Consider the following 26,209-nt stretch of genomic DNA (forward strand, 5'->3'; position numbering starts at 1 on the left):
TCTCTCTCTCTCTCTCTCTCTCTCTCTCTCTCTCTCTCTCTCTCTCTATGCTGGCAGGTCCATGCGCCGCACATTCCTCCCTCTGTTACGTAACTCCCCATCTGAATCCTGGTCACAGGGATAAAAATAGGCTGATAAATAAATAAATAAAGAGGAAGCAGGGAGAGATAAGATGTGCGGCCCTCGGGGAGAGTTGGCCCAGTCGGAGTGAGAGGCAGACAGACATCCTCCTTCAGCCCTCGCATCCCTTTCATCGGCCTTTTTTTCATGTTCATTTAATTATTATCATCTTTTATTCCCATTTCCCATCCTCCTCCTCCTTCTTTAGCTCCTTTTCCTCCCATAGCAAAACCCTCTTTTTGATAAGATGGAGAATTTAGTACACACTTTCTGTGCATATGTTTGACGTTATGTTGTACATCATTGTAAGTGTGATACCATACTTATGTTTGTCTGCTATTTTCACATTATCTTATTGCGTCCCGCTGCTGTTTTGTGCAAACTCCAAAAAGTTGGATTTCTATCTTAATTACATTCATATTACGTTTTCATGCAGTTACGTTCTAGGAATTCCTTCTGTGCATTTATCTCTCTTTTCTAATCCAACCAACGTTTTCTCTGTGGGAAAATCCATTATGTCCGCTGCTCCTGGGAGAGATGGACAGAGAGAGAGGACAGTCTGCAGGTCCCGATTAAGTCTTAAACGGAAATGTCGCCCATTTAAAAAATGTGTGTTATGCCTGAGCCACCAAGGGAGTTTTAATCAACGTTTTGAGCGAGCTTTACTCTGTCCTAACACTTGAATTGTGACTGTTACTGGTACGGCTTCATTCAAACGGCTTCATGAAAAGGAAGGATGGTTATTTTGAGGCATGACATATACATTTCTTTCTTTAAATAACACATGGCACGTTACAGCCATGCTCACCAACGTTTTTGCAGAGCACAGTGTACTTCAGTTGAGTATTTCCATTTGATGCTACTTTAGATTCCACTAAATAAAATCTTTATACAGCTACATTAATCTGACAGATTAGTTGCTTGACAGAAAATTTTAATTTATAAACCTGTAAATAAGCACATTAAACATGATGCATTGCAGTCCAGTTAATTGAACTAACAGTGTATAACTATTCAAAATGAGGTCCACCTAGACCAGCTACAACATTATAAAGTTAGGTGACACTGAGTAAAACTCAGAAACTCAACCGTCCACTCTTCTCTTTCCCTTCAGGGCTCATGAACAAGAGTTGACGAAGAGGCACGAGAGAGAGCTCGCCGAAATGAACGCCGTCCACAGCAGAGAGACGCAGAACATGCTGTCAGACTTCAACAAAGCCCAGGAAGTGCTCAAGGACAAGATCTCCGCCCTTCAGATACTGTATGTACACACTATAAACACACTGTGTGCTTGTGTGGTCTCCAGACAGCTATGCAACAATGGAGGCACAGAGGAATAACACCATAAGTAATTCTTAAATCATGATTGCTGTGTGCGCAGATCAACCTGTTCGTCCTAGATAATGTAATTGTGTGTTGTCACAGGTACCACATGGAGGTTTAAAGCAACAGACAGGTTTTCTCTGGGGAGAATAACACATGATGCTTTCACATCTGCCTGAACACTCCTGGTTTCTACAGATTCAACTCTTTTTATCATCTAGTCGAGCAGATGATCAAATGTGGGAAAAAGTCGTTACACATTGTGCTTTCCTTTTTTTTTGTTAACCTACGCAATCACTGCATCATAGAAATTAGGGCATAAGTAAACACACAAAAGCAGACGCATCCATGCAGACCGTCTGTTTTGTTGTTGCATGCGTCAGGTGAAGTGCAGTGGAAATCGCAGGCGGCTGTGATGAATTATATTCTTCCCAGCTAATCACATCGCTCGTGTCATACGTTATAAACAGCTGCAGCAAGCACGACGGTGCGTGACCAAACTGGCTCGCCACGAAAAGGCAGCCCCAAGAGGGATTTACCGTTGCACCCTCAATCTGTAACTGAGCCGCTATCTTCTGGAAACAATGTGTTTCCATTTGCAGAACAAAGAAAAACACAAAAAGATTCAAATGTCTTCATGAAATCGAAGGTTTAAGAAGGAGAAAACGCAAATGCATACGTTGCCTCGTGCTCTTGAATCCATATTCATGTGGCGTAATGTGCCTTTATGCACGCTGTCACACACGGTTCTGCAGTGTTTGATTTAAAAAAAATTAAAAAAACTCCACACTTGTTTGACAAGTTCGTGTTTTTCAGACAACTGATTTCACTGTGATACATGATTTATAATAAAAGCTTTCATTTTATGAGTAAAATAATCCAGTACGAGTCAGTTCCACACCCTGGATTATCTACTGTATGCAGTCCTGATGTGCGTCACACAAACTGTAAGAACTGTCCAGTCTGCCGGACATTTTAGTTTTCATATGTAGTGAGCAGAGCCTGATGTGTTCATCTGAACATTGTTGTGATTTGTTCATCTGTTCGGTCCAAACCGTGGCATGGTATTGCTGATCTCACAGGCATCTTAGCTGACAGATAAGGTCAAGTTAAAATTGAACCCACAGAGAAGATTCAATGTGTCATCACCCTTCAATTGGACGAGCACAAAGCAGAATGCTACAACAATACAAAATAGAAAATCATCAAGCATGACATAAAAAACTTGCTTCCAAAAATGGAATGGAATTGTGGCTATTGTCAGTGTTGTAGAATACTGAGGTCAAATACTAAAAAAACTACCAGTGTCACCCAACACCTTTTTTGGTCATTAACATTTTTGATGAGCTACTAAAAACAAAAATGAATTGAACTGTTTCCATTTCAAAACAGCTGTCAGAAAGCTGTCTACGACGGGGAACTGAAGGCGTTATATCACCCTCTTCAGAGCCACCATTTACTTTGCAGAACATGGGAATAGCTGGTCTACCGCTTGTCTCGACCGGTTAGTTTGTTTGTGTCAATGTGTGATTTTCGTATCCGAAACAAGCGCGGCGTCCACCGCAGAACATTGCTTCCGTGCCGTTACTCCTGTCTGCTTCTCCAAACTGGGAGCGTGTCGACCGCCATCTAAGTTACTGTATTATATATGTAGCGACGACATCATGCAGAGACCCACGCCAGGTCACTTGAGAACAGTTTATTTCGAAGATCTTGGTAAAATAGCATTTTGACGCTAACACATACTTACAGACTTGAATACGTATAGAACATCACTTGTAAGCTACAGAATGAGATAAAAACCTCAAAAAGCTTTACAAATCAATAAATAATGGACCCGTTCTCTAAACCCCCCAAGTTGTCAGACGTCACCTTGGTGTCATCAGTTGCAGCTACGGCTCTGGCTGAATCAGCTCCAATGTTCTGCATTGTTTATTGGACTGGTCGGCGTGTCTGATTTGCTTCATTGTCACAACTATGGCACAATAAGCTCCCCATTAAACCTTATCACTGGAGTAATGGAATGAATGTATATTATGTTATACAGTGCATCATTTGTGCATGAATAGTATGTTATTATGGAGCATGCCAGGAAGGGATTATCGTTTATTATGTCAGTCTACCTGTAAAGGCCATTGTCAGTGGTTTAGAGCATCAGAATTATTCACCTTTTAAAAAACAAACTCAATCATGACCCCATGCACTGGTTTTCCCCTGGATGGTTGGCCAAATATACTGTACAAAATAGAGTAACTTCAGTCTACATATCAAATATCCTCAGGTGTAGACCTTGCAGGGATCAAAGATGACATATACATATACCCATGAAATATAGATTAAGGACATTTCTTTTTTTCTTACTGAATATGAAGAGGGGAATTTATATTATTGATGACATGCAGTGAGGATGTAGGAAAGGGTGAAGCAAATGCTGCAGTGTATCGATAGAGGGAAAGAATACAAGAGAGAGCTGTGGGCATGTTGAGGTGAAGAGAATGAGAAGAAGAGTGTGGATGAGATGTGACATGGATGACTGCAGGTGAAGACAGAGATTCACAGAAGAAGATGGATGGAGAAAGGGGAAAAAAAGAAAGTCGTTGAAAGGTACACTTTGCCGGTGGGCAGTGGAGGATGTCACAGCAAGTCATGAGGGAAATGAACCAAACCTCAAGAGAAAACTGTACAGTTTCTGAGATAGACAGAAGACAACAGATACAAAACAGTGAGATAAAGAAAGAAAAGCCATATGGAAAACTCTGTGGTGAGTGTGTGTGTGTGTGTGTGTGTGTGTGTGTGTGTGTGTGTGTGTGTGTTGGAGTCAGGAGATGTGCAGCGAGCTAATATCCTCTTCAGAGCTGACCTCCTTTCAGTTTGTGTCAGCTGAGAGCAAAGCGCCACCTGCCGGACTGAAGAGGATGTGCATCGACAAAGAAAATGCCACATTTAGACGCTTTGTTACTGCACACACAGTAATGCACAAGATCTATTGATTAAGAGGGTGTGACGTACAAAAACAAGGACAATTGGACAGATGCTGAGTGGAGACCTAAAAATGCAAAGAAAAAATCCACAAAATTTGACAGGAAAGGACAAGAACCCATTGGTTTATGCACCTCATCCTAAATAAACAACGTAACTAGAAGAGTGCACTCAGTAGAGTGCAGATCTCTGCCAGGTGTGTCTGCAACGAATGAAAACAACCCACAATTGTCCCCCGTCTGGAAGGCGAGCATATCAGGCATGTTTTCTACTCACACAACAGATCTCTCATCTTAATCTACGCTGCTGTCTGCACCGGCTCTGTGCAGTTCACTTTGTAAAGCTTCATGTTGACTGTTTAAAGCTTTCTATGAACAGAAACTGTCAGTCCTGCTGTGTATTTAGTTCTGTTGGCTGCTAGCTCTGTTCGGTGTATTAGCCTTGTTAGTCGTTAGCTCTGGTAGCCAAACACACAGCGGAAAGTGTGAATCACTGCAACCCCGAGAGGGCCAGCAGTATGTCAGATTAGCTATGGACAGACAAAACACACACAGGGCCAAATACATAATCACCTGGCAGAGATGAAAATATGAAATGGTTTTACTTTTTAGTCAAGCTCTTACTTGCTAACGTTTTTTTTTTTTTTTTTTGATAATGCAACTCAAGTTCTACTAACTAGCTTTTTACTGAGATTTCAACCTTATTTCAGAGTCTTTATCAGAGAATGGAGTTTGCGCAGTTACATTGGAGATGGATGCTCTGATATTTTAATCTTTGTGGCCGTTATGGTTTCAAGGACTTTGGGGATTTCTCTACCAAGTTGGGTTAAAGTTGAGCATTTTTCATCTTTTTCTTACGGTTCTACAGATGGCAATGCCAGTCAGTTGGTTGGTCAATCCACCACCTTTGTCCTGATTGTAATATTTCAATAGTGGATGGATTGCCATGACATTTTTTTACAAACTCCCCAGGGGATGAAACTTTGATGATCCCCTGACTTGTACCACCATGAGTTTGACCCTCATGATTCTGGGTGAAATGTCTAGACAGATATTGGATGGATTGCCAGACATTCATGTCTCTCTCTGGGCAAATAGCAATAACTTTGTTCAGCACTTAACTTCTCACGTAGCACCATCATCTTGATAAACATAGAAGTTGTTCACTACTTTACAGTCTTTACAGTGAATTAAGTTTACAGACTAAACATGTAGTGACACAGTCTACTTTCTGTGTTGTTGTGACCAGTTTTCTGGGACAAATTTACTTCAACGGTCAGCAGTTTTTATTTTCTGTCTGTTTCTTCACTTTACCCACAAAAGAGGCATTTCTGGGGCTGTCCCCGGAGATAATCCGCTGTCTTCTGTCTAATTAACTAAAACACAGATCTGTCTTAACCATCGGCCCTGTCCCTTCCCTCCTAATTAATCACCGTGCTGACGACACTCTCGTCCCTCACTACAAATCCTTCTCCCTAAATAGCCTGAACAGAGAATGCTCCACCATTTCATGATTATTTTTTGAATATGTTGTCCTGCGTCTGTGCCTCATTGGTTGATTATGTGGGAAAGAATGTCTGTGTGTTACAGTTTGGGTTTATTTGGGTTTTGGTCATCATGCCGACTAGAGATGCAGTTAGTAGTCACGTCGTCACATCAGCAGTGGTGTTTGTTAAAATCATACAGCCGGACACCTGAAACATAATTACAGTCAACAGTTTGACAGCTCTGAAATCAGTGTGTAAAGTACATTAAGCTGCAGGTAACCAACGCAACAATGCTTTTGCTTCCCGCTGCATAACCATTTAGACATTCAAAGATGAAAAAAGACTCTCCGGATGCCGAGCAACACTCAAAACTCCTATGTCTTCAGCCCAAATTCACCATGACAAAGAAAGTGATGGATTAGTGTTGGAAATGTATGAAGCTTAATGTCGCACCGCACAAATCCCACAGCCATTTAAAGGATGTAGCTGTCTCTGGCATGTGTAGATACTACTGTGCTGCCTTTACAGTCTTAGTACAGACTGTACATTATTGTTGACATTGTGTGTTATAGGACATACAGTTTTAAAGCATTATATTAACTTTCTGTCCTCTATTTTCTTATTGTCTTCCTTTGTCTTTCACCATTATTTTCTATGCTAATCCTCCCCTTAAGTGATCATGCATAAGGACTTAGCAGGGGACAGTTCCTCATGTCAGATATTGATTGTATCTGTACACCTCAGAGTGCATTATCACACTTATACCACAAGTCACTTAATCAAATGAAACATCTTCACACATAATTGATGCTTGTTTTAAGTAACTTTAAGTCGTGGTTAGGTTTGCGTAACCACTGAAAGTGACTTTACAGTTAGGTCCTGGAGAATTATTTATGCAATTAAAAATGATAACATGCAATATAGTGAGTTTGCCAATGCTAACTGCAGCAGCGGCAATGAGAGAAAATGACTCAGCACGGCCAGAAGGTAGTGAAGATAACTGGAGCACTTTAATTCCAGCGTTTCCTCTTGACCATCAGTCATTGTCAGTTTGGGGTTTTATTAAAGTCCAGAGCAGTGGAGACTCCAAATCATCGTCTTATTACAGACACCACCTTCACCAAGAAATATGCTACTCCCAGAAAAAACACATCTTGGTTCAGCTTTACGTTTTCAAGCTGTGGTGTCTGTTAACCATGCAGTGGATAGATGTGGACTTCTCCCACCCTGCAGGTTTTATTGAAGGAAATCGGTTTGATGGCTCGCGTATAAGCCGAGCAACAGCAGGTGCATCTGTACAAACCATGGACGTATTCTCTTCATGTGATCACAGACAAAAATACCCCCAAAATATGACAAATGCACCAATATGACACCAGTCTCCCTGACACTCCAGCCGGGTGAGACAGAGGGTCTTCCTGCCCAGTGAAGGGTTGCTGATGCTGCGGCGGTCAGGCGTAAAATAGCTGGACACCAGACATTTGGCCTCAGTGTGCTCTTGCCCGGAGGAAATTCTGTTCATCCAGCCAGTATTAAATAAAATATCAAATATTTGGATCCGATCGTGAACTCCACTAGAAAAGATGTTATTTATCTTGGAGGAGCCGGCTAAAACAAATAACTCTGTGCAAGTGTTAGCCGCAGATCATGCGGTCAGATTCTTGTCCAAAGTCACTGTTAAGAACAATTACATTGAAACTTCAGTAGCACATAACTTACAGGCGCTTAGTTTTCTAGCCTGGAGAAAAACCCACTCTTGCAGTACAACGTAACTCAAACCGTACTCTGATAATGACTAGCTTTAATCAGAATCTGCTTTATCGGCCAAGCATGAGTCCGGTTTTTCATTGCCCTCAATGTACTTACATAGAAATAGACACACAGCAAAAAGCTACAGGGGATGTTCAGCGTTCCGGGGCTATTGCACGTTGGATTGTTCCTGACACTATGTGACTGATGCTCAGTGTTCATCAGAGTGACGGCCAGTGGGAAGAGACTGTCCTTGTGTCTGTTTGTTTTAGCGTACAGTGGTCTGTTGTTCCAAAGACGTTGGAACAGGTTGTGTCCAGGGTGTGAATCGCGCATGTATGAGTCCTGAATGGAAGGCAGGCAGGCACTGAAGCTGCACTAGTAAATTCAATTTGATATTGACAATGTATCAAATTGAGACAGTAATTATAATTTAAAAGAAGTCACCACCTAACTCCGTGGAGCGTTTTAGCATCTTTCAGCTCAGTGGTTTTTTTTTTTTTTTTTTCCAGCTGTTAACTTTACTGTTTTCATCTAATTTTAGCAAATGTGCTCTAACAGAGCTCTCGCTAACCACCCAGCACCAAACAACAGATATACAAAGTTTTGCAACTAGCTTGTGAACATTAACATTAACAACAATTACATGTGATGTGTAAATAGCTCTACAATGCCAGAACAAGTGTCATTTTTTGGAGCCCAAAAACATATAACGTTTATAAGGTGATGAAATGTCAAGATTACAGCAGCCTCCCCCAAAAAAACCTTAATAGTGCTTTAAATAGTTAAATAATGGAAATGACTGTACATAACCAAGGCAATCATCTATCTAGGCCAGGGGTGCCCACACTATTTCGCCTTGCGAGCTACTTTTAAAATGACCAAGTCAAAATAATCTACCTACATTAAAAATGCTAAATATCTATTTATTTATATATATACTGAGTATACTTTATATTTACAATATATATTGTTGTACCTTGCATAACCTTATGGCACAATACAATTCTGTACAGTTTTGGTCATTACCTTACTCTGATGACTTGCACTGAATGGAATCAGCCAGGGTTGCATAGTAGCTGCTGGTAGCCGCCTCAAGCAGACTTCAAATGATCATCAGTCATGGTGGAACGGTGTTTGGACTCAATATTCATTATGTGGGAAATGGCTGACTCACATAAGTAAGTAGAGCCGAATAATGCAGTCAAGAAGGCATCACATTTCCTCATGTTTGGGTACTTTTCCTCTGTGAGTAAGTTCCCAAACTGACCATGAGCCCTGGACTTCAGCTGAATGTCAGCCTGTAAAAATCTCATCCTCTACTCCAGACGAGTTCAGGTGAAACAGCGTTGCAATTTTTGATGCGAGTGAATCAACCTCAATGTCTTCCCGAAATGTGCAGCACATAAGTGTAGCAACTGGCTCGAGTAAAGCAAAGTCTTGAAAGCGTTTGTCAAACTCTGACAGACACTTGTCAATCTGCTCTGTGTAGCGCGCACTGTGCGCGCCTTCCGTTGCGTTTCCAGCTCTGACGCGAGGTTTTGGAAGTTCCCCAAAATCATGGCGCTGCAGCTTTAGCTTCTTTAGTAGAAATAAATTGGAAGATTAACTAATTAGCGCGCCTGAGTTTTGCAGTAGCTGCGGTTAACTGCGCATACGTGGTGACCCGTGTGTTAGAAAAGACGTGATCTCAGACTGGCTGCCCTATACCAAGCTTTGCACTCACACCGCCAAAAACATGGTTAACAATAAGGCCACTCGCACAACTACACAACCATGCAACAACTACGCTCTGCAACAGGGTCCACACAGCCGAGCACGCTCACCTCTCTCCCGCTAACCCGGCGCGCGCACACTCAAACCCGACGCACGTGTTTTTTCGCTGTAGAGATTCGCTGTAGATCTACATTATGGAAGAATGAGCCTCAGTGAAATACATTTTAAAATCCACTGCTTCATGTTCATGCTCTGGCAGAAAAAGCGCTGGCAGGGCCTTTCTGAGAAGTTCAGAGTGGCCGCACGAAAAAGAAACGCTGTGCGCAGCGCTTTTTCTCCAGGCAGCCGCACACACTCTCTTTATTGGTAACGATTAAAAAAGACGCTCAGGAAAACAAAAAATAAATAAATGAATACTGCTGGACATAGTAAGCTTTTAAAAGATATTTTGTATTGACAATCACAAGAGGATGAATTACTTTTTAAAGGTTGCTGTTGAGGCTTTCAGGTTGTCTCAACTGTCAATCAAGGGGTCTGGGACCTCCTGAGACCTTCACACTGAGTTCCTGCCAAGCACAGACACTGCGAGAGCAGCAAAAGAGACTCTGAGAAAGTGTCACGACACACAGGAGCAACGCGATGAATCGGCTGTCAGAGTAGCACAGACGGACCAGCGCAGCAGCAGGCCGCATGTCGGATGAAAAGTGCAGATCAGTCTGTATCAGTATCACTGAGCAGTGCTCCAGTGGCTGCTCCTGTACGGCGCTTGGACATTACTTTGAGCGGAGCGCAGTTTATCAGGAAGACAAGCTGCCACGATGCTCGGCCTTTACGAAAGTGTGACTTCACGCTGCGGCGTAAATGTCACAGAGATACCCCTCCGCCGCTTGGACGGTGGCAGTGTGGGAGGTGAAAGGCTGTTTAGCTCGCTGTCACATAAGGAATTGGTGAAACCAGAAATAGGTTCACAGCTGAACATGCAGGGAAACAGCTCTATTTCATGCTTTATTTTCCAGTATTTTGGGTTTTACTGAAACTCGCTGAGCTTCAGATGGAGCTTTTCTTTGTTCTTGTTTAATTCTACACTTGTATTTTGGGATCTAAGGGGGTTGAAATATAGCATCCTCCAAATTATTAATTTAATTTTTACCACAACTATGAATAGGTAGTGCTCAGTACACACTCTGGAAAACACTTAACGAAATGATAATGTTGATGCAATGATGTGATATAAAGAAGTGGGCAACTGATGATTTACATCATAGTATTGGTAACATTTAAAAGGCAAATTTCTGAAACTGAAAAGACTTTTCAAAGTGCATACGTTAAACTCTTCGTGCAGCTATTGCTTTCAAATGCCTTTTTGTTTTATTTCAAAGAAATAAGTAATTTTCCAGCCAACAGTGTCACCTATGACGGGTTGTTTCTCGCTTTAAGAAGCAGCTAATGCCCGTTCTGCTCAGCGATCTTCAGCATTTGTTGCGTTTTGGGGGAAAATGTCACAGAGTACGAAATGAATCAGAGGTTTTACCCAAGTGATGATTTCTCAGAGGAGCCGGTAAGAACATAACAAAAGCCCATTATAAAAAAGTCTTTTGAAAGTTCTCATAACTCACAGAACAAAAACAACCTCCGGTGGAACTAGTTTTTTTTGAACGTGCAAACCTCTTTAATGGTTTTTGTAATGAGAGGAGAAGAGGGCAGGAAAGGGAAGAAACCGGGGACAAGTCTTGTTTTATTGATCAAAAGCTAATGAAAAAGTAAAGCCAAATCACTCAACTTATTTTACTCCCTGCAGTACATGCCTTTTATTCCCTTAACTCGTAAAGGGTTCCATCTAATACACACACACACACACACTGCAAAGTGCAAGATGTAACAGGTCCATTCGTGGTGGAAGAAGTATTCAGATCCTTTACTGAAGGAAAAGTACGAATAGCACACTGTGAAAATATTCCACCACGAGTGAAAGTCCTGCATTCGAAATAAACAGCAAAATAATAAGTCAAATTATATGAGTGTTATCAGTGAAATATACTAAAAGTATGAAAAGTACAAGTACTCTTTGTGCAGTGAAATGTTCCCTGCCAGTGTTGTACTATTAGATATGATGTACCTGCTGCATTTATGTGTATTTTGCACTTTACTGCTGCAGATGTTTCAGGTCCTTTCTCTACTGTTGGCTAGTTTAATCATCACCATGTGTTTGTAGCGCTGCTGTCCTGTGAGGACCACGTATCTCTTAAAAAGTCATCGTTTCATGAGCTCAGAGAAACAGCACTGTTGTCAGCTTTGTGATGCTGCATGTTCCAGCTGATCCAAGAGGCTTTTTGAAGAGTTTATTGAGCTTAAGAAGTTGGAGAAGCTTCTCAATACATAAAGGAACAGTTCAGTTCATCACAAACATTCAAATTTGGAGCTACATTATTTATCTTTTTACATATTTTCACCGGGCAGTGAGGGTATGAAATATTAAAAGTAAAGCTGTCAGATAAATATAGTGCAGTAGAAAATGTGCCTCTGAGTTGCAGGGAGTAGAAGTATAAAGTTCAAGTTCCTAAAGTACAAGCACCTCCAACTTGTGCTTAAGTACGCTGCTTGAGTAAATGTGCTTGGTCACATTCCACCACTGCGATTGTGTTCACATCAGACGGTGTTCAGTGGGTCTCTGGTGCAGAACATTTCTGGTTTTGTCTCACAGGCTGGAAGGAACGGAGGACAAGTTCAGGAACAGGGAGAGTCGTCACGAGGATCTGCAGGTCATCGCCGAGCTGAAGGACATGGTGTCTGAGAGGGAATCTCTCGTCAAGAAACTGGTGGTAGGTAACCGCTGATGAGGTCGTGTGTGGGTACAAACAAGTCCTTTTCACTGTCATCCGAGTCTTCCATCAGCTAACGTGAGGTTTTTGTTTTTTGTTCTCCTGCAGGACGATAAGAAGTTCTACCAGCTGGAACTCGTCAACAGGGAGACCAACTTCAACAAAGTGTTCAACGCCAGTCCCAACGTAGGAGTCATCAACCCGCTCATTAAGGTAGGCCCCGCTGTCCCGTAACACACACGCCACACACACACAGGGGCCCTCTCATGAGCCTGCTTTATCTCAGCACATGGCAAAGATGATATCCACTCCATCTCATTTCACATCCATCAGTACTGACGTGTTGACAAGGGTACTGTTGCATCGTGACAACCGTAGTCATTTACAGATGTTATTCTCAGCGCTGTAACAAACGAGACCATTTTAAGGAGACTGTCGGCCTTTACCTGAGGGTTTTATGCCACAACAACAATAGGGGAAGCTGTTATACAGCGTTCCAGTGAAAGTGTACAGCAAATGGCAGATGGTAAAAGGGTGATGGGGAAAAAAAAACAATTTTAACAAGTTTATTTTTTTTCCAGTGCAAACAAAGCCACCAAGGACGGTGGAAGAGGACAGGAAAGAAAGCGATTAATAGGAAATGTGGTGTTCTTTATCAGCACCGCAGGTATGAAAAGGAGGCCAACAGTCGAGCCTCCCAAGGTCTCATTTCTTACAGCAATTAAATTAAGGTGTGCAGTACAAAAAACGTGGAAACTCTGTATTCATCAGATTTAACTATTTCTGTTTGTTGAAGTGAAACTCTTGAAGTTTAAATGACCAAAAGTGTGTGTTCATGCAAGATCCCATCGCTCATAATGAGAAAATATGTTTTCAGGGCTTCTAATGCTCCCAGTGCTCCTGGAAAACACCATATCTCATTCCCAGCAGTACGTCTGAGTTGATTGCTCCCCACTGCATGATCAGTATATAATTGTTGACGCCATCGCTCGGGTTCTATAACTTCCAGTATTTTTGTTCCTGTCATATGTATCCCCCCCCCCCCCACATATCTGTATACGTGTATGTCGTGTGTTCACCGTTTTTTCCACCCGATTCGATTGTTCTCCCTGACTTTCTTTCCTCCAGCTCTCCTTTGCTTTCCAAGCCATTTGTTAGTGTGAGATGTTTTCTGCTTCGACACATCTCTCCTCATCTGAACTTCCATTCTGCTCAGAGCGAATGCTGCTTCTAAGACTGATGCTGAGCGACGCCAGTCTTCAGATTGATCCATTCACTCTGCTTTCGATCAACCTTTAAATAGGATCGAGTTAGCACGCTGCTCTTTTCCTGTCTCTCTCGCTGGATGGACTGTTTCGACCTCCGGGGCTCTCCCTGTACTCCATTCCCCCTCCTTTTCTTCCTATTTTCTTTCCAACTTCCCTGTTGCTCCTTTTTTGACCCCCGTGCCCCTCCTTTGCTTTTTTTTGTCTGTGTAGCAAAAGAAAAAGAATGAGAAAACAGCAGCCAGCAGATTCAGCAGCTCTCCTAATGTCAGGGCTCTGGAGGCAGCAGGTATGGGCGTGGGCGTGGCAGGTTCAGGAAGTGGGCAGCCCCCACTGCCCCCACCCCCGCCCCCAGCCCAGCCCAGCCGCCTAGAGCCCATCCCCAACTCCCCCCTCCACCACCTTGAACTCAACTCCAACAAACCTCTTCCCCCGCCGACCCCTCCCACCGAACCCAAGAAATTCATGAGGTGAGACCTTTTCAGCCCCGACGGGCAGCAGCTGGTCAATCCACGCATCAATCATCCAATCACAGGCCGCAGCTTAATTGGAGAAACCTGCTGGTTAAAGTGGTGAAAGCACTTTTAATGAGTCGACTCGTAGCCTGAGTCGAACCGTGAATGTAGAAGCTGTACTTTAAGGCCTGAGATAAAAACCCACCAGGACTCTTAAATAGAAACAGTGGGACAATAACTGGTGTTTTACATTTCCATCCTTTCCTGCCAAGTCTGGCCTTTTCACAAACCATAAGGAGCATGAAATCATTGTCATCACGAGCTGCCAAGTCTAAAACAGAGGCTTTCAAAGCACTCTAATGTTTTAAACATTCGCTAATCGCCAGCTCCTTAAGGGACTGTTGCTATGCCCAATTTCAGCCAGCGTTGCAGACAAACGAAGCTTCGATTTTGGCGGCTTAACTGACAACTGCCGTTGGCAGAGTTTAGTCAGCGAGCTACCTGAGCTAACATTAGCACGATTAGTTGGTTGAAAACGTCGTCTCCGGCCGACTTTATACTGTTTGTTTTAAAACAAAACCTGTGAAAGGACCCTTCAAAGTGCACTCGATGGCTACATCCATGACATTGTGCTAAAAGATGGAGGCTGAAGCTAACAGGCAATAGTAGAAATAAAAAAAAAAACAGCATTGTTCTTGTATTACAGTGTAGAACTAGTTACTCCTACCAGACTGTATTTTCAAACACTTTTACACAAAGCCTTTTAGGATGAGGACTAACCAGCGTGGTAACGCTATCTGAGGTGATCCCTGTTAAAACTGTTAAGACCAATACAGATGAGGACAGAGCTGCTGAAGTTAGCCTGAACGAGTAGCATCCAGGGCCAGAGAGGAAATACAGCACAGTGCATGTGCTGCTTGTGAACAGGTTTGTTTTAAATGTAACTCCACAAAGTAGCCTTAGGCTTGGACGGCCCTGTCTCCTACAAAAGTACGTTCCCATACAACTACAACTAATCTACAATCTCAATTACGTTTAGAAGAAAACGTATTGTCTCCCGGATTATACGTTTTTAATTTGTGATTTAAGTTGTAAATTTAAACGAAGCGAGACAGAAACGCATCAAAAATAGTTAGTGAGGTTTAGTAAAAGATCATTTGTTTGGCTTGAAATAAATATGTTAAAGTACGGACGTACATATCAAAATAAGTCAGCCTCGAGAACAGATAAACACACTATTTAATGCGTTCTTTACACTTTCACTATTTTGGTTTTAAAAAGGGTCCAAAGAAAAGACCAGCTTCCAAAAACTCTGAAAGTATGGAGTACTTATCCTGTTTACGTTCTCTAAGCTACGATTGGATGATTGAGATTAAAGCAGGCTGCATTTACACTGAGAGACATCGGCAGCATCACAGGACTTTTGATAAAAGGTGATGAATATTTAGAAAGGACATAAGCACAAGAGTCCCGGCTGAAGCTTCAAAGAATGGCCTTGGAATGCAAAAGGGGCATGTTTTTATTTTTCGTCCTCTCCTGGTGTCCTTCAGTCTGAACATGTTCACTGTGTGCATGCCAACAGGTTTCTTTTTTTTTTTCTGTTCGGGAAGTTATAAAACTTGCTGTGAGTATTTGTTGTGGCTTTTTGTTGAGTATTGTGTCATTTTCGCGATTCTTCATCCTCTCATCTTCATCTAAATTTTCAGCATGCACTTCTCCTCAACTCAGGATGGGATTTTGTACGGAGTAAATAAAAGTATTTTGCTACGTGAGTTTATAGTGAAGTAGATATTGTCTTCTGCTGTCATGGATTGGTCCCCCTCTGTGTGTGTGGTGGTGTTTTATTTTGAAAAACAGCTTTTACTTCTCGACTCTATGATCCGATAAATGCTTCTCTTGTTTCTTGATGATGGCTGTGATTGGTCGCCGTGGTGTGAACTCATACGATGAAGAATTATGTAACATGCTTCTCACATGGATACATACAGTTTGCGCGTCGCATGCCAAGAAATGTGTTTTTAAGCGCTGGTATTTAGGTTCACAGCATGTGTGTGTGAGTGTGTGTGAGCATGTTTTGTCTCTTTCCAATTTACCTCGCTGCATGTTTTAGCTGCTGTTCATGTACAGAATGAGATGTGGTGGCTGCTTTGCAAAAGCTTTGGGACAAACCTGTTATTATGGGAAGGCAGCAGCGCACACACACACACACACACACACACACACAAACACACACACACAACAGAGCCAAGCGATGACAGTATGAGGTCAGATATTATAGATCTGCTTTGAAATGTTTTCAGACTCCATTAAACGATTCGTCTCTCCTCGCCCTCCACACTCTTTGTTCTTGACAAACACTTGCAGTTGATCTCGCCGCCCGACTGCGATGCAGAGCGGCACTTTGTAAATCTGACCCCTTTAAGTCGTTGGGTCCTTTACGTATTTATAGCTTAAAGAGACTTTTATTTGACAACAAATCTCATCTAAGTGAACTTTTAACATGAATCCAAATAGGAATATTCCAGTAGTTTCTCGGTGCTAAATAGCAGAGCTGGGACCAAGTCTTTGTTTCGCAAGTCACACGAAAGTACATATCTGCATTCAAGTCCCGAGTTAAGATTGACGAGTCCCTGATCGAATGTTATTCCATTTGCATTCATTTTCGACGTTTTGCATCCTGCAATCCGTTTTTTTGTTGACCACGTAGTTTTTGTACGCAAACGAATTATCTTTGTTATCATTTTGTACACTTAATATCCCAAATCCACTTTGTCTGAAGCAATCCGGCAGCATCCAATCAAGTTGCTTCAGACAAAGTGGATTTGGGCAATTAAGTGCGACTGAAGCGGGACTGAATAGCGTTAACGTTTGCTGATTCAGGATCATTATTTGATCCGTGGCACACTTTTTAAATTGCATAATTTTTCGTCTTTCGGTATCAAGTATTTTAAAATCAAAAGGCTCAAGTCCAAGTGAAGTCCCGAGTCATTGGTGTTAAAGTCCAAGTCGGGATGCAAGTCTTTTTTTGATTTTGTCAAGTCGAGTCTTAAGTCATCAAATTCGTGACAAGTCCAAGTCATGTGACTGGAGTGCACACCTCTGCTAAATAGTGATGCAAACATTAGTGAATTTAGTATTTAGAATGATTGGTGCTTTAGCAGTAGATTTAAAGATCGTACCCTCTCATCACCTCATCTTACTGTGTTTTTTACGTGTTAGCGATGACGAATAAGATGAGAAACACATTCATTTTATGTGCAGAAGTCCATGTCGCTGTTTTGTTTCTTTGCCTGGGACATACACAAATATCCAAACACGGTATGTAAAGCTCACTTTAGCCGACAATTAGTCTACATTATAGACGGATGTGTTGAGGGACTGTCTCAGCACTGTGTGTACCCCTTATATTGTGGTCCATGTGGTTTATACAAACATGGTCACTGCAGTCTGAGCATGAGGCGAGAAACACTATTATCAAACACCTGTATGCTTCAGGGAATCAGAACATGAGGAACACACTTTTTGTGGATCCTTGTCTCGATCATTCGTGCTACTGCTGATGTCCCCTGTAGAGGGTTTGTTTCGTGCTCCATTTTAACGCTCGTAAACACTTTATCAAGTGATAGAAAGCCTATGGAATCGTCTTCATTTGAAAGTCAGCTTTAAAGTCCAACTGAAACACGTTTAGTCAAACATAGTGTCAACGTGTTTTTCAAATGCGGTGTTAATATTTGTTCTTATTATTAAAAGCAAGAAAAAAAAGGTCTTTGGAGAAAAATCTGAGGTTTTTAAATGTCAGCCAGCTGGAGGGGCGTGTCCGTGTTTGACTGACAGCCAGTGTGACACCGCAGCGGGCCGAGAGACAAACTTAGCCAACAGGTTAGTGGTATTAAAGAGTAAAGGACCACATCTAACCAACTGACGTGACGATTGCGCACACGCTGTTTGACGCGCCGCAGCAGAGAAACTTTATTTCAGCTGGAATTTAATGCTGAATTGTTATTGCAAATAATATGGCAACAAATGGGGTTTATTTGTAGAGGATTGGTCAAGATAATACAAAAATAGCATCGAGTATTTCTTTTCGTGGACTGATCCTATTGGGACTGTTGTGCCAAACATTTGTGATGATAGTAATCGTCCCTCTCATCTTATTGCTTCTTCCTCACTGATTCATCACCTCATCCTCATGCCAATCTCTTCTCGCGTCCTCCCCGTTGCATTCCCTTCCCCGAGTGACCCAATTCAACATCACAACATCCCTGCTTGCAATCTCATTCACTCCCTCCTCTCTCTTTTCTCATTGCCCATCTACCTAAAATGATATCTAAAAATCATATTTGATTGATGAATATTCATTTTTTGTTACAGCTTCAATGCCCACACACAGTAGATAACAAACATACATGCTCTTCCTAATGTGTGATCACATTTATTTCTTCATATTCTTGTGATTTTTCTTGACGTTTTATTTACTTGTTTGTACCTTTAATATTTTTTTTAATGAACATGACCCACCTTTCCCTCACGGATCAATAAGGACCACTTCCTATTGTCTCTGACAACGTGAAGCTGGCGGCATTGAAAGACAGACATGTCAGCAGACAGTTGATCACATATAATCATGGAGGAAGGCTTCACTATTGCTACTTTATAGTGTTTAATATGGGGAATGTTGTATGCAAATGTGTATATTACAATTAATATTTTATGGACTTGAAACGGAATCCTTTGAGTCTGACTTGTGACCATTCACAGTATAAACACGATTTATCCTGCTGCGCAAATACAAGGCAGGCCTTTTGGGAAGTAACTGACTGTTTCAAGCTTAAAAAACAACAAAAAAAAATGACACCCCCCCCCCTCCCAAAATGTAAATATTACCCTGGGGTTATGGGACTGTTTGTTTAACAAGAAGCCAATTAAGAAAGCAGAAAGAGCTCCAATAGGTGTTTGTTTTGACAGATGCTAACACTAATTAGTTCGAACTTTTGGGAACAACATGGTCCCCCCCCCCCCGAAGACGCGAGTCAGGAAGCAGATACAGCTTCATCTGGTGGTACAGATACCAGCAATGGTTGACAACAAAATACTTTAAATAGTTAAAGAGGTCTGGTGGTTGTGCATTTATTCTGCATCACACGTACACACACAGAGTCTCTCTGTCATGCTAAAATACTCTGATAGGCCCATTGCGTGCCAACAGTGGTGGAGGAAGTATTCACATCCTTTGCTGAAGTAAAAATACTACTACCACACTCTGAAATTACTCTGTTATAAGTAAAAGTCTAAAATGTTACTTATAATCAAGAAAATGTACCTTGAGTATGAAAAGTATAAATAGTTGGCTGTGACTGTTATACGATCATATATTGTATAATTATAGTATTGTTACTCAATGCTTTAATGATAGAGCAGGATCTTGCCGTTGTAATTGGTTGAGGTGGAAGTATTAGCTATTGATTATTTTCATCATGGATTAATCTGCTGATTATTATTTTATTTGGTTTGTAAATAATCCTTAACTACCCAGAGCCCAAAGTGACACCCTCATAATGTCTGTTTGTCAAGTCCAAACCTCAACATTATCACAAATAAATTTGCTATTGATTACTAAAAACAGTTTCCTATAAAAAGTGATATAAGTGCATCATGTCTACAATTAATTTGTAGTATAGAATTGGGACAAAGCAGATGTTTCTCTCCTTGGCTGTGGCTCAATAGATCCTGACAATGGCTTCGCTGCCCCCTTGTGGACAGAACAGTGGATTACACCTTCATTAAAACCACCTTTAAACCTCCAGATCAGTGTTATCTGACGGTTGTGCTGCTTGTGTGTATGTTCCAGGCTAAATCAAAACAGCAAAGCAGTTAAATCCTGTGTTTCATTCACATGCATTCAGTGAAGAAAATGACACTTTCAACACAGAAAGAGATGAGTTCTAGTAAAGGACTGTAGCCAGTGATGGTAAAACAATGGGCTGTGTCTTAAATGACAAAGGTTTAATGGTAAATGAGAATCTGACACTGCTGCTTCCACTCAGTGTGGTGAGCGTCTATGCTGAATCAGCCTCTGGCTTCATCCCTGACTTCTCTTTTCCTGTCTTTATTTTTTTTAATTTTTGTTGTGCTGATTTGATTTATTCTTCTTGCGCTCCCCGTCGTGAAGCCCTCCTGAAACGAAGGACTCCGCCATCGACTCCCCGGACGCCCAGCGCCAGGAGTGGTTCGCTCAATACTTCTCCTTCTGATTGACCACAAACCTGCAAACACAAGGATTCAGCATGTCAACCAAACTTAACGAAAAAGACTAAAAAAGACGAAGACAAAAAAAGAGAAAAAATGTTAAAAACTATTTGTTCTTTGTCATCGAGAGGTTATTTTTGGGGATCAATTCACTTCGGGTTCGGTCAACTGAAGCTGTAACTCGTGGTTGTGAGAATGGCTTCTCGTTGAGAACTCGCTGGCGTCCATTAGGCGAAGGTGTCACGGTTATCCGCTTCCTGCTGTTGACTGAGGCGAAGCTGAATTGAACCCGAATCCTGACCGTCAAATGTCATCACTCTGATCTAATTTGATTGTTTGGTTATCTCTGATTGTTTCACTGTGGACGAGTTCCTCTCTTAGTACAGTGACGATGATCATCAGTCTGTTCGATGTTTATTTTTATTTCTTTACTTCCTGACTTATTTTTGCAGTTTCTTGGAACTAGGAAAAAAAACGGATTTTCATGCTGCTAATTGCCATTGTTGGACTACAGTAAGAAATGTATCTATATAAAGAAATATATACGGTAGGTTATTGTGCTCTCTCTCTCTGTACGTGGGCCCACTGCATACAGCATCTTAGACTAGGAGCGCTGATCTAAGACCGGCTTGTGTCCTCATTTATGGTGACATTTACATGGAACCTGATCCTAGATCAGTTACACTTCTCTGATATGCTCCATGAATACAGGCTCTGATTTTAGGACGGCACCATCATGGCAAGTTTGTTACAGCTGCATAGCAGATTTTGGTAGAATATTAAAACCTGTTTGTATGGTTGTCTGTCTCAACACAGATATAATGATGTCTCACCAATTTTAAAAACAAAAATAGCATATTTTATATTTATATTATGTGTATGCTTAATAAATAATTATTGTGACATTTACTTGTGTGTGTTTGTCATTTATTTGGACAAATCTGTGGTTTGCATTTCATTTATTTTCTCAGGATTTTTAAGAAATGCAAGATTATGGAAGTTCATAAACGTCAAAAATACATGCATTACAATTTATACATTTTATTCTTACTGTACACGTGTCTAACAAGTTTTACATTTTATTCCTTTATTTTAACCCCTCCTCTAGTCTATGACTTTACAGTGTTGGGAATAACATAGCCTGACAAAAAGGGGTTATCAGCAATATGTTGGGAACGTAAAGGAGCGTGTTTGGGTTATCAGCATCTAAGAAACTAAATTCTTGACATCAATAGAATTATTAATGTCAGTAACAATTAATGATTATTAATAATAACGGGGCCCCACCCTGCGAACAGGGACCAATAACCAAACGATAAAACTAAGTCTCATAGAGTGTGCGTGCGTGCGTGCGTGTGTGTGTGTGGGGCGTAGGGGGAGGAGCGAGGGAACAGCTCAGCGACGTATGACGTAGTTGGGACGTGGTGACGTCTCTCATGCGCGAGACTCAAAATGGCGGATAGGCAACAGGAGACCCGGCATCTAGTGCCTGTAGCCGTTTAGCACGTAGCTAGATTAGCTCAAAGCTGTGTGTGTGTTAGTAAAAGAGAAGGGAAAGCAACAAAATGAAATAAAACAAAAGATTAAGATCCTCTGCACCGCGCGGGAGTACGGAAGATTGCTCTCTCAGCCAGGGGAGCAAGAACCGCGACTCTTTGTCTCAGCCGGCGGTTCTGACCTCCTGAACTGACGAGAAGCAACTTCGACCTCACTGCGGCTAGCTCAACACAGATCACGGTAGCATGAAATACACTAGCTTCTCCACAACCCCAACGATCTCAGCGACCGTTAGTGTCGGCGATTATTAAGCATACACCAGGTTATAAAAATGAACAGTACTTTAAGCACACAAACAAGATAAAATAAACACAAATGAGAATCGCTGTCGTCTGGATCAGGGATTTTCGCGTCCTTATGTCCGGAGCAAACGAGGCGCTTGGTGGAGAGTGGAAGTTCTCTCTCTCTGTCTGAAGAAGTCTTGCTTCTTCACTTCTGCAGGAATGAAAGGGTTCGCTTCGTGGATACGAACAAAGATAAAATAGACAGTTTGGTGAATTCGGCCAGCGAATATAAACTGTTAGACCTAGGATTTGGTTGAAAAGAACAACGTTGCATGTGTGCCTCCTGCTACCCCGGAGGGATCGATGGAAAAGCGTTGAGGTGGGGGTTGCAGGTAGTTTTGTAGAACAGTGGCTGAACCACAGGGGTCCTGGGGTGTCTTGGCTCTCGGCCAATTAGATTGCAGCGGTGCTTTCAGGTACCCTCAGGAATGTATAGTTTTTGGGGGGAGGAAACTCACACCCTAGTGTGAATTTCTTCAGAGCTGGGGGTTTGGTGCTCAAACTACAATCAGGATGAAACCTTTGCTTGCAAAAGGGAAGGCCTGACTCTCTTTGTTCCACAGCACATGTCGAAGCCATATAGTCAGATCCCAACAACAGTAATGTATGTCTTTCATTTGTTATTTTCTTTTTATGTATGAACATTACTTGAGGAAGTTTGAGAACTACTAAATTGATTGCCAAAGACTGCTTCACTGTAATTGCTTTGCATATGACAATAAAGAACTTGAACATTGAATATTAAGCCACTTCAAGTTTGAGCTCTATCCGCAAATTTGTCAAATTTGCGAATGTGAGAGAGACTGTTAAAGTATTTTAGACGAATAAAACAAACACTGATAAGAGCCGGACATTAGCTAGTTGGGTCTAACAGTGTTGATCCAATCAGCTGGACTCTGCTCTCAGCAGTAGAGACCGACTGACAAACCTCAGAGTGCGAAGCTCCAGAAATTCACTCAGTGGTGGCACGATATCTATCAAGTGTACTGTTTTGTATTTACTTTTTACACCTGTAAATCTGAGTGCTCTCTAATCTTAACATGCAGCTCAATAACAGATTGGATTTATCTTGTGCTCGCTCGATAGTTTTGACATCAATAAACCTCCATACTTCTTCCGGTTGGGATATTTTAAAAAGAGCTATAACTGCTGGCAATTGGCAATAATATAATACTCCAATACAGTACACTGAATCCCCTTTTCCAAATTATTTTAGTGAGTAAATCTCTCTCTGGGGTGATTGCAGTGATAGGGTTTCTCCCAGATGTCCTAATATACAATATATTGCCACTGGGACATCGGCCATTGTTTTTCCCACAGGTTTGACATAAAATAAGCTATTTCACACTTTATTCTAAGGCTTAAGATATATTCTGCAGTGCTCATGTTTGCAACTATAAAATCATCAAAATATACAATATAGAAGGTGAGATGTTGAGGAAACATTACATATCCCCAAAAGGCTTTTTTCATTATTGCATCAGAACGACTGTAACCTCTGTTTTTCACATGCAGTTTTACAAGTTACCAGCAGAGGGCAGTAACGTTTCAATATGGTTTAATAATAAAGGACTCGTCGGCTGAACCGGAAGATAAACAAACCTTGAATCTGGATCGGTTCCTGTTCGTGCTGGGGAAGGAATAAAAATGGCGGCTACAGGAGCTGGGTCTCCTAGCCGGTTGGTCCAGTATGTCGTGGTCCGCTCGGATCTGGTCCACAAGCTGTCCTGGCCCCTGGGAGCCGTGATAACTCAAGCCTGCCATGCCGCTACCGCCGCCATCCACCTCCACTACGGGGACCCGGACACACAGCGGTACCTCTCCGAGCTGGACTCCATGCACAAAGTGGTGCTAGGGGTAAGCGCCGCTCGTCCCGCCGGACTCCATTCAAATATGTGTCACTTTAGTTAGTACAACGCTTATAACGTTTATCACAATATGTGTGATGACACATTCAAACATGTTCAGGTTCGTTGTGTTATTCGGCTAAACTAAAATTCTATAAAATGTCAATTTTAACCGGTTTGCGTGAGCTACCCTCCTTCACATTGTTTACCTTATAAAGGATCATAAGAACCAGAGGTGAAGCGCAGAGTCCTCAGTTATACGAATACAAAGTTCTGTCTGATCTATAAGATGAGTGCCGAATTTAACAGTGACTCCTTCAGAATATATGAAGATATTAAATGGTCTTCTTGCTGGTATAAATGTGTGCTAATGAGGAAAGAAATTATTAAATGACGGAATTTCGAATGGAGTTTGGTATTTCTGGATAAAAGATTTAAATCACTTATCTAACTGCAATGTTAGAGCAACTAAATAACGGATAATATATTTAATATGGATTCTTGTTTAGAGTTGATATAATTCTAATTAATTTAAAATGTAATGCATTATGTACTATAAGATAAATCCCAGTCAAATAGGACATTTTTACTGATGCAACTACTCAATAATGACTGGAATAAAGAGGTTTTAATATCAAACCTTATTTGCTCACATGGAGCACTGCGGTGAAATGTGAGGTAATGGCGATCTGTGGCCCAGTCTTGGATGCTCTATTGTCTTTAATAGCCTGGCTTTACTGTACGTGTCTGTTTTTCTCCAGGCTCCAGACGAGGCCGCCCTCTCCGGTCTATCGGAGAACCTTACGCAGGCCGGTGTGGCCCACAAGCTCTGGATCGAACAGCCAGAGAACGTCCCCACCTGCTTGGCTCTGAAGCCATGTCCAAAGGAGACGGTCCAGCCGCTGCTGCGCAAGTTCAAGCTCTTCAAATGACTGCCTTGAAAGACGTCGGCCAGCTGTGCGTTACAGTGCATGTCAGTATCCAATTTCATCTTTTGAAAGGAGAACTTCATCTGAAAGATGTTCTTTTCATCTTCAGCGAGTCTAAAAACCTGTAATGTCCAAGATTACAGTCGGAGAATATGAAGTTCTTTTCTGGATTACTTTCTTCAGGTGGTATAAAAAAACCACAAAGGTAGCATTTGCATTGCAATCATGTCAATAAAGCAATTAATAGTCAATGAATCCAGTCAAAGTTGTGTGAACATATCAATAATGTAAAAAGATACAGGACCAAGTGTTATCCGTTCATTTAGTACAAAATAGTTGCACTTCTCGAGAGGTCTGCGTAAGTCTGTTCGGGGTTTTTTTTCTGTAACGTAGCTACTTAAATTCTCAGAACACTTTAACAGCGATCCTGTCATACCGTCTTAGTACTTGTTTTACAAAGGACCTGCACAAATAATGAGGTCGGAGTAGCAGACATGAACAATTCAATTAGGAATATTCTATTGCAGCTGCCACGTGATATTCTTAAATGTGTAGCTCTGTGTTTTACAGAGGATTACTCCATGTTTAGACACGGTGTCGCTGCACAGTACACTACATACAGTGTGTGACGTTGCATTATAGTTACAAATACAAGCTCGGCATCAAGTCTGTAATGCCGGTCATGAACCCTCATGCAACTCTGGAATACAGTCGGGAATGAAATGGCGTTCGTGCCACCCTTCCCAATCATCTTCTGCACGTATGAACAACGGGGGAACGACACTCTTCATTCCTCTGTCTGTAAAGTAGTTATTCTTTAATGATGAAAAGGAAACATCACGCCAGCTACCAATGAAGTGTCACCTCTAACTGGCTTTAATTCAGTGATTGACGGGTTTGGAAGCAGAAACGATTGCCTTTGAGCGAAAGGCATAATACGATTGTAATCATTACGCTCTTGGGCGCAATTCCCTTTTCGTGGTAGAAACACTTTCATTTGTCTGTCTCTGCTAATTCATTATTGTTCAGCCGGTCTAGAAACAGCAGCGAACATTTGAATAAGAAAAGGAAATGATGTGAAAGTGGTGGAATGACTGATGGTCTTTTGGTTCAACTGCAATGTTCTTTATGTCAAAAAACCAAACGCACTACTCTGCCAAAAACATGTATTTCCAAGAGATGCACCGATACCGATGTCGGGCCAATACTCAGTGACGATGAGGCATATCTATTCAATTCAAGTCTATGTTTATATACCATATACATACATTATATACTTGAATTGTAATTCCAGTTAATTTGTTGTTACCAAATTGCTGTCGTACAATTATTCTTTTTTTTTTAATCCCGGACGAGCCCCCAACCCCAGAAAGGAGACGGAAGACTCGTGTGTGTGTGTGTGTGTGTGTGTGTGTGTGTGTGTGTGTGTGTGTG

At 41.6% G+C, this 26,209-nt stretch overlaps 2 protein-coding genes across 4 annotated transcripts in view; both read left to right on the forward strand.

Moving 5' to 3' along the window:
• The window catches only part of fam184ab (family with sequence similarity 184 member Ab), a 125,645-nt gene extending 104,297 nt beyond the window's left edge, over nucleotides 1-21,348 (forward strand). For 2 of the 3 annotated variants that reach the window (XM_031861576.1, XM_031861577.1), the window contains exons 18-22: nucleotides 1,235-1,381; nucleotides 12,075-12,192; nucleotides 12,301-12,405; nucleotides 13,671-13,927; nucleotides 20,082-21,348. In XM_031861576.1, coding sequence (XP_031717436.1) covers nucleotides 1,235-1,381; nucleotides 12,075-12,192; nucleotides 12,301-12,405; nucleotides 13,671-13,927; nucleotides 20,082-20,163 — 709 coding nt within the window. In that variant the 3' untranslated portion in view covers nucleotides 20,164-21,348. The remainder of the gene's footprint in view (nucleotides 1-1,234; nucleotides 1,382-12,074; nucleotides 12,193-12,300; nucleotides 12,406-13,670; nucleotides 13,928-20,081) is intronic. The other variant, XM_031861578.1, reaches the window with a different exon arrangement.
• A 1,224-nt stretch (nucleotides 21,349-22,572) lies between these two features.
• ptrhd1 (peptidyl-tRNA hydrolase domain containing 1) lies at nucleotides 22,573-25,026 on the forward strand. The gene is made up of 2 exons (XM_031861647.1): nucleotides 22,573-23,856; nucleotides 24,608-25,026. Exons 1-2 carry the CDS (start codon nucleotides 23,647-23,649, stop codon nucleotides 24,776-24,778), a joined length of 381 nt encoding a protein of 126 aa, XP_031717507.1. The 5' UTR covers nucleotides 22,573-23,646; the 3' UTR covers nucleotides 24,779-25,026.
• The last annotated feature ends 1,183 nt before the right edge of the window (nucleotides 25,027-26,209 follow it).

The sequence above is a fragment of the Anarrhichthys ocellatus genome, unplaced genomic scaffold (genome assembly GCF_004355925.1).
Source record: "Anarrhichthys ocellatus isolate YVR2014 unplaced genomic scaffold, GSC_Weel_1.0 scaffold25, whole genome shotgun sequence".
Lineage (NCBI taxonomy): Eukaryota > Metazoa > Chordata > Actinopteri > Perciformes > Anarhichadidae > Anarrhichthys > Anarrhichthys ocellatus.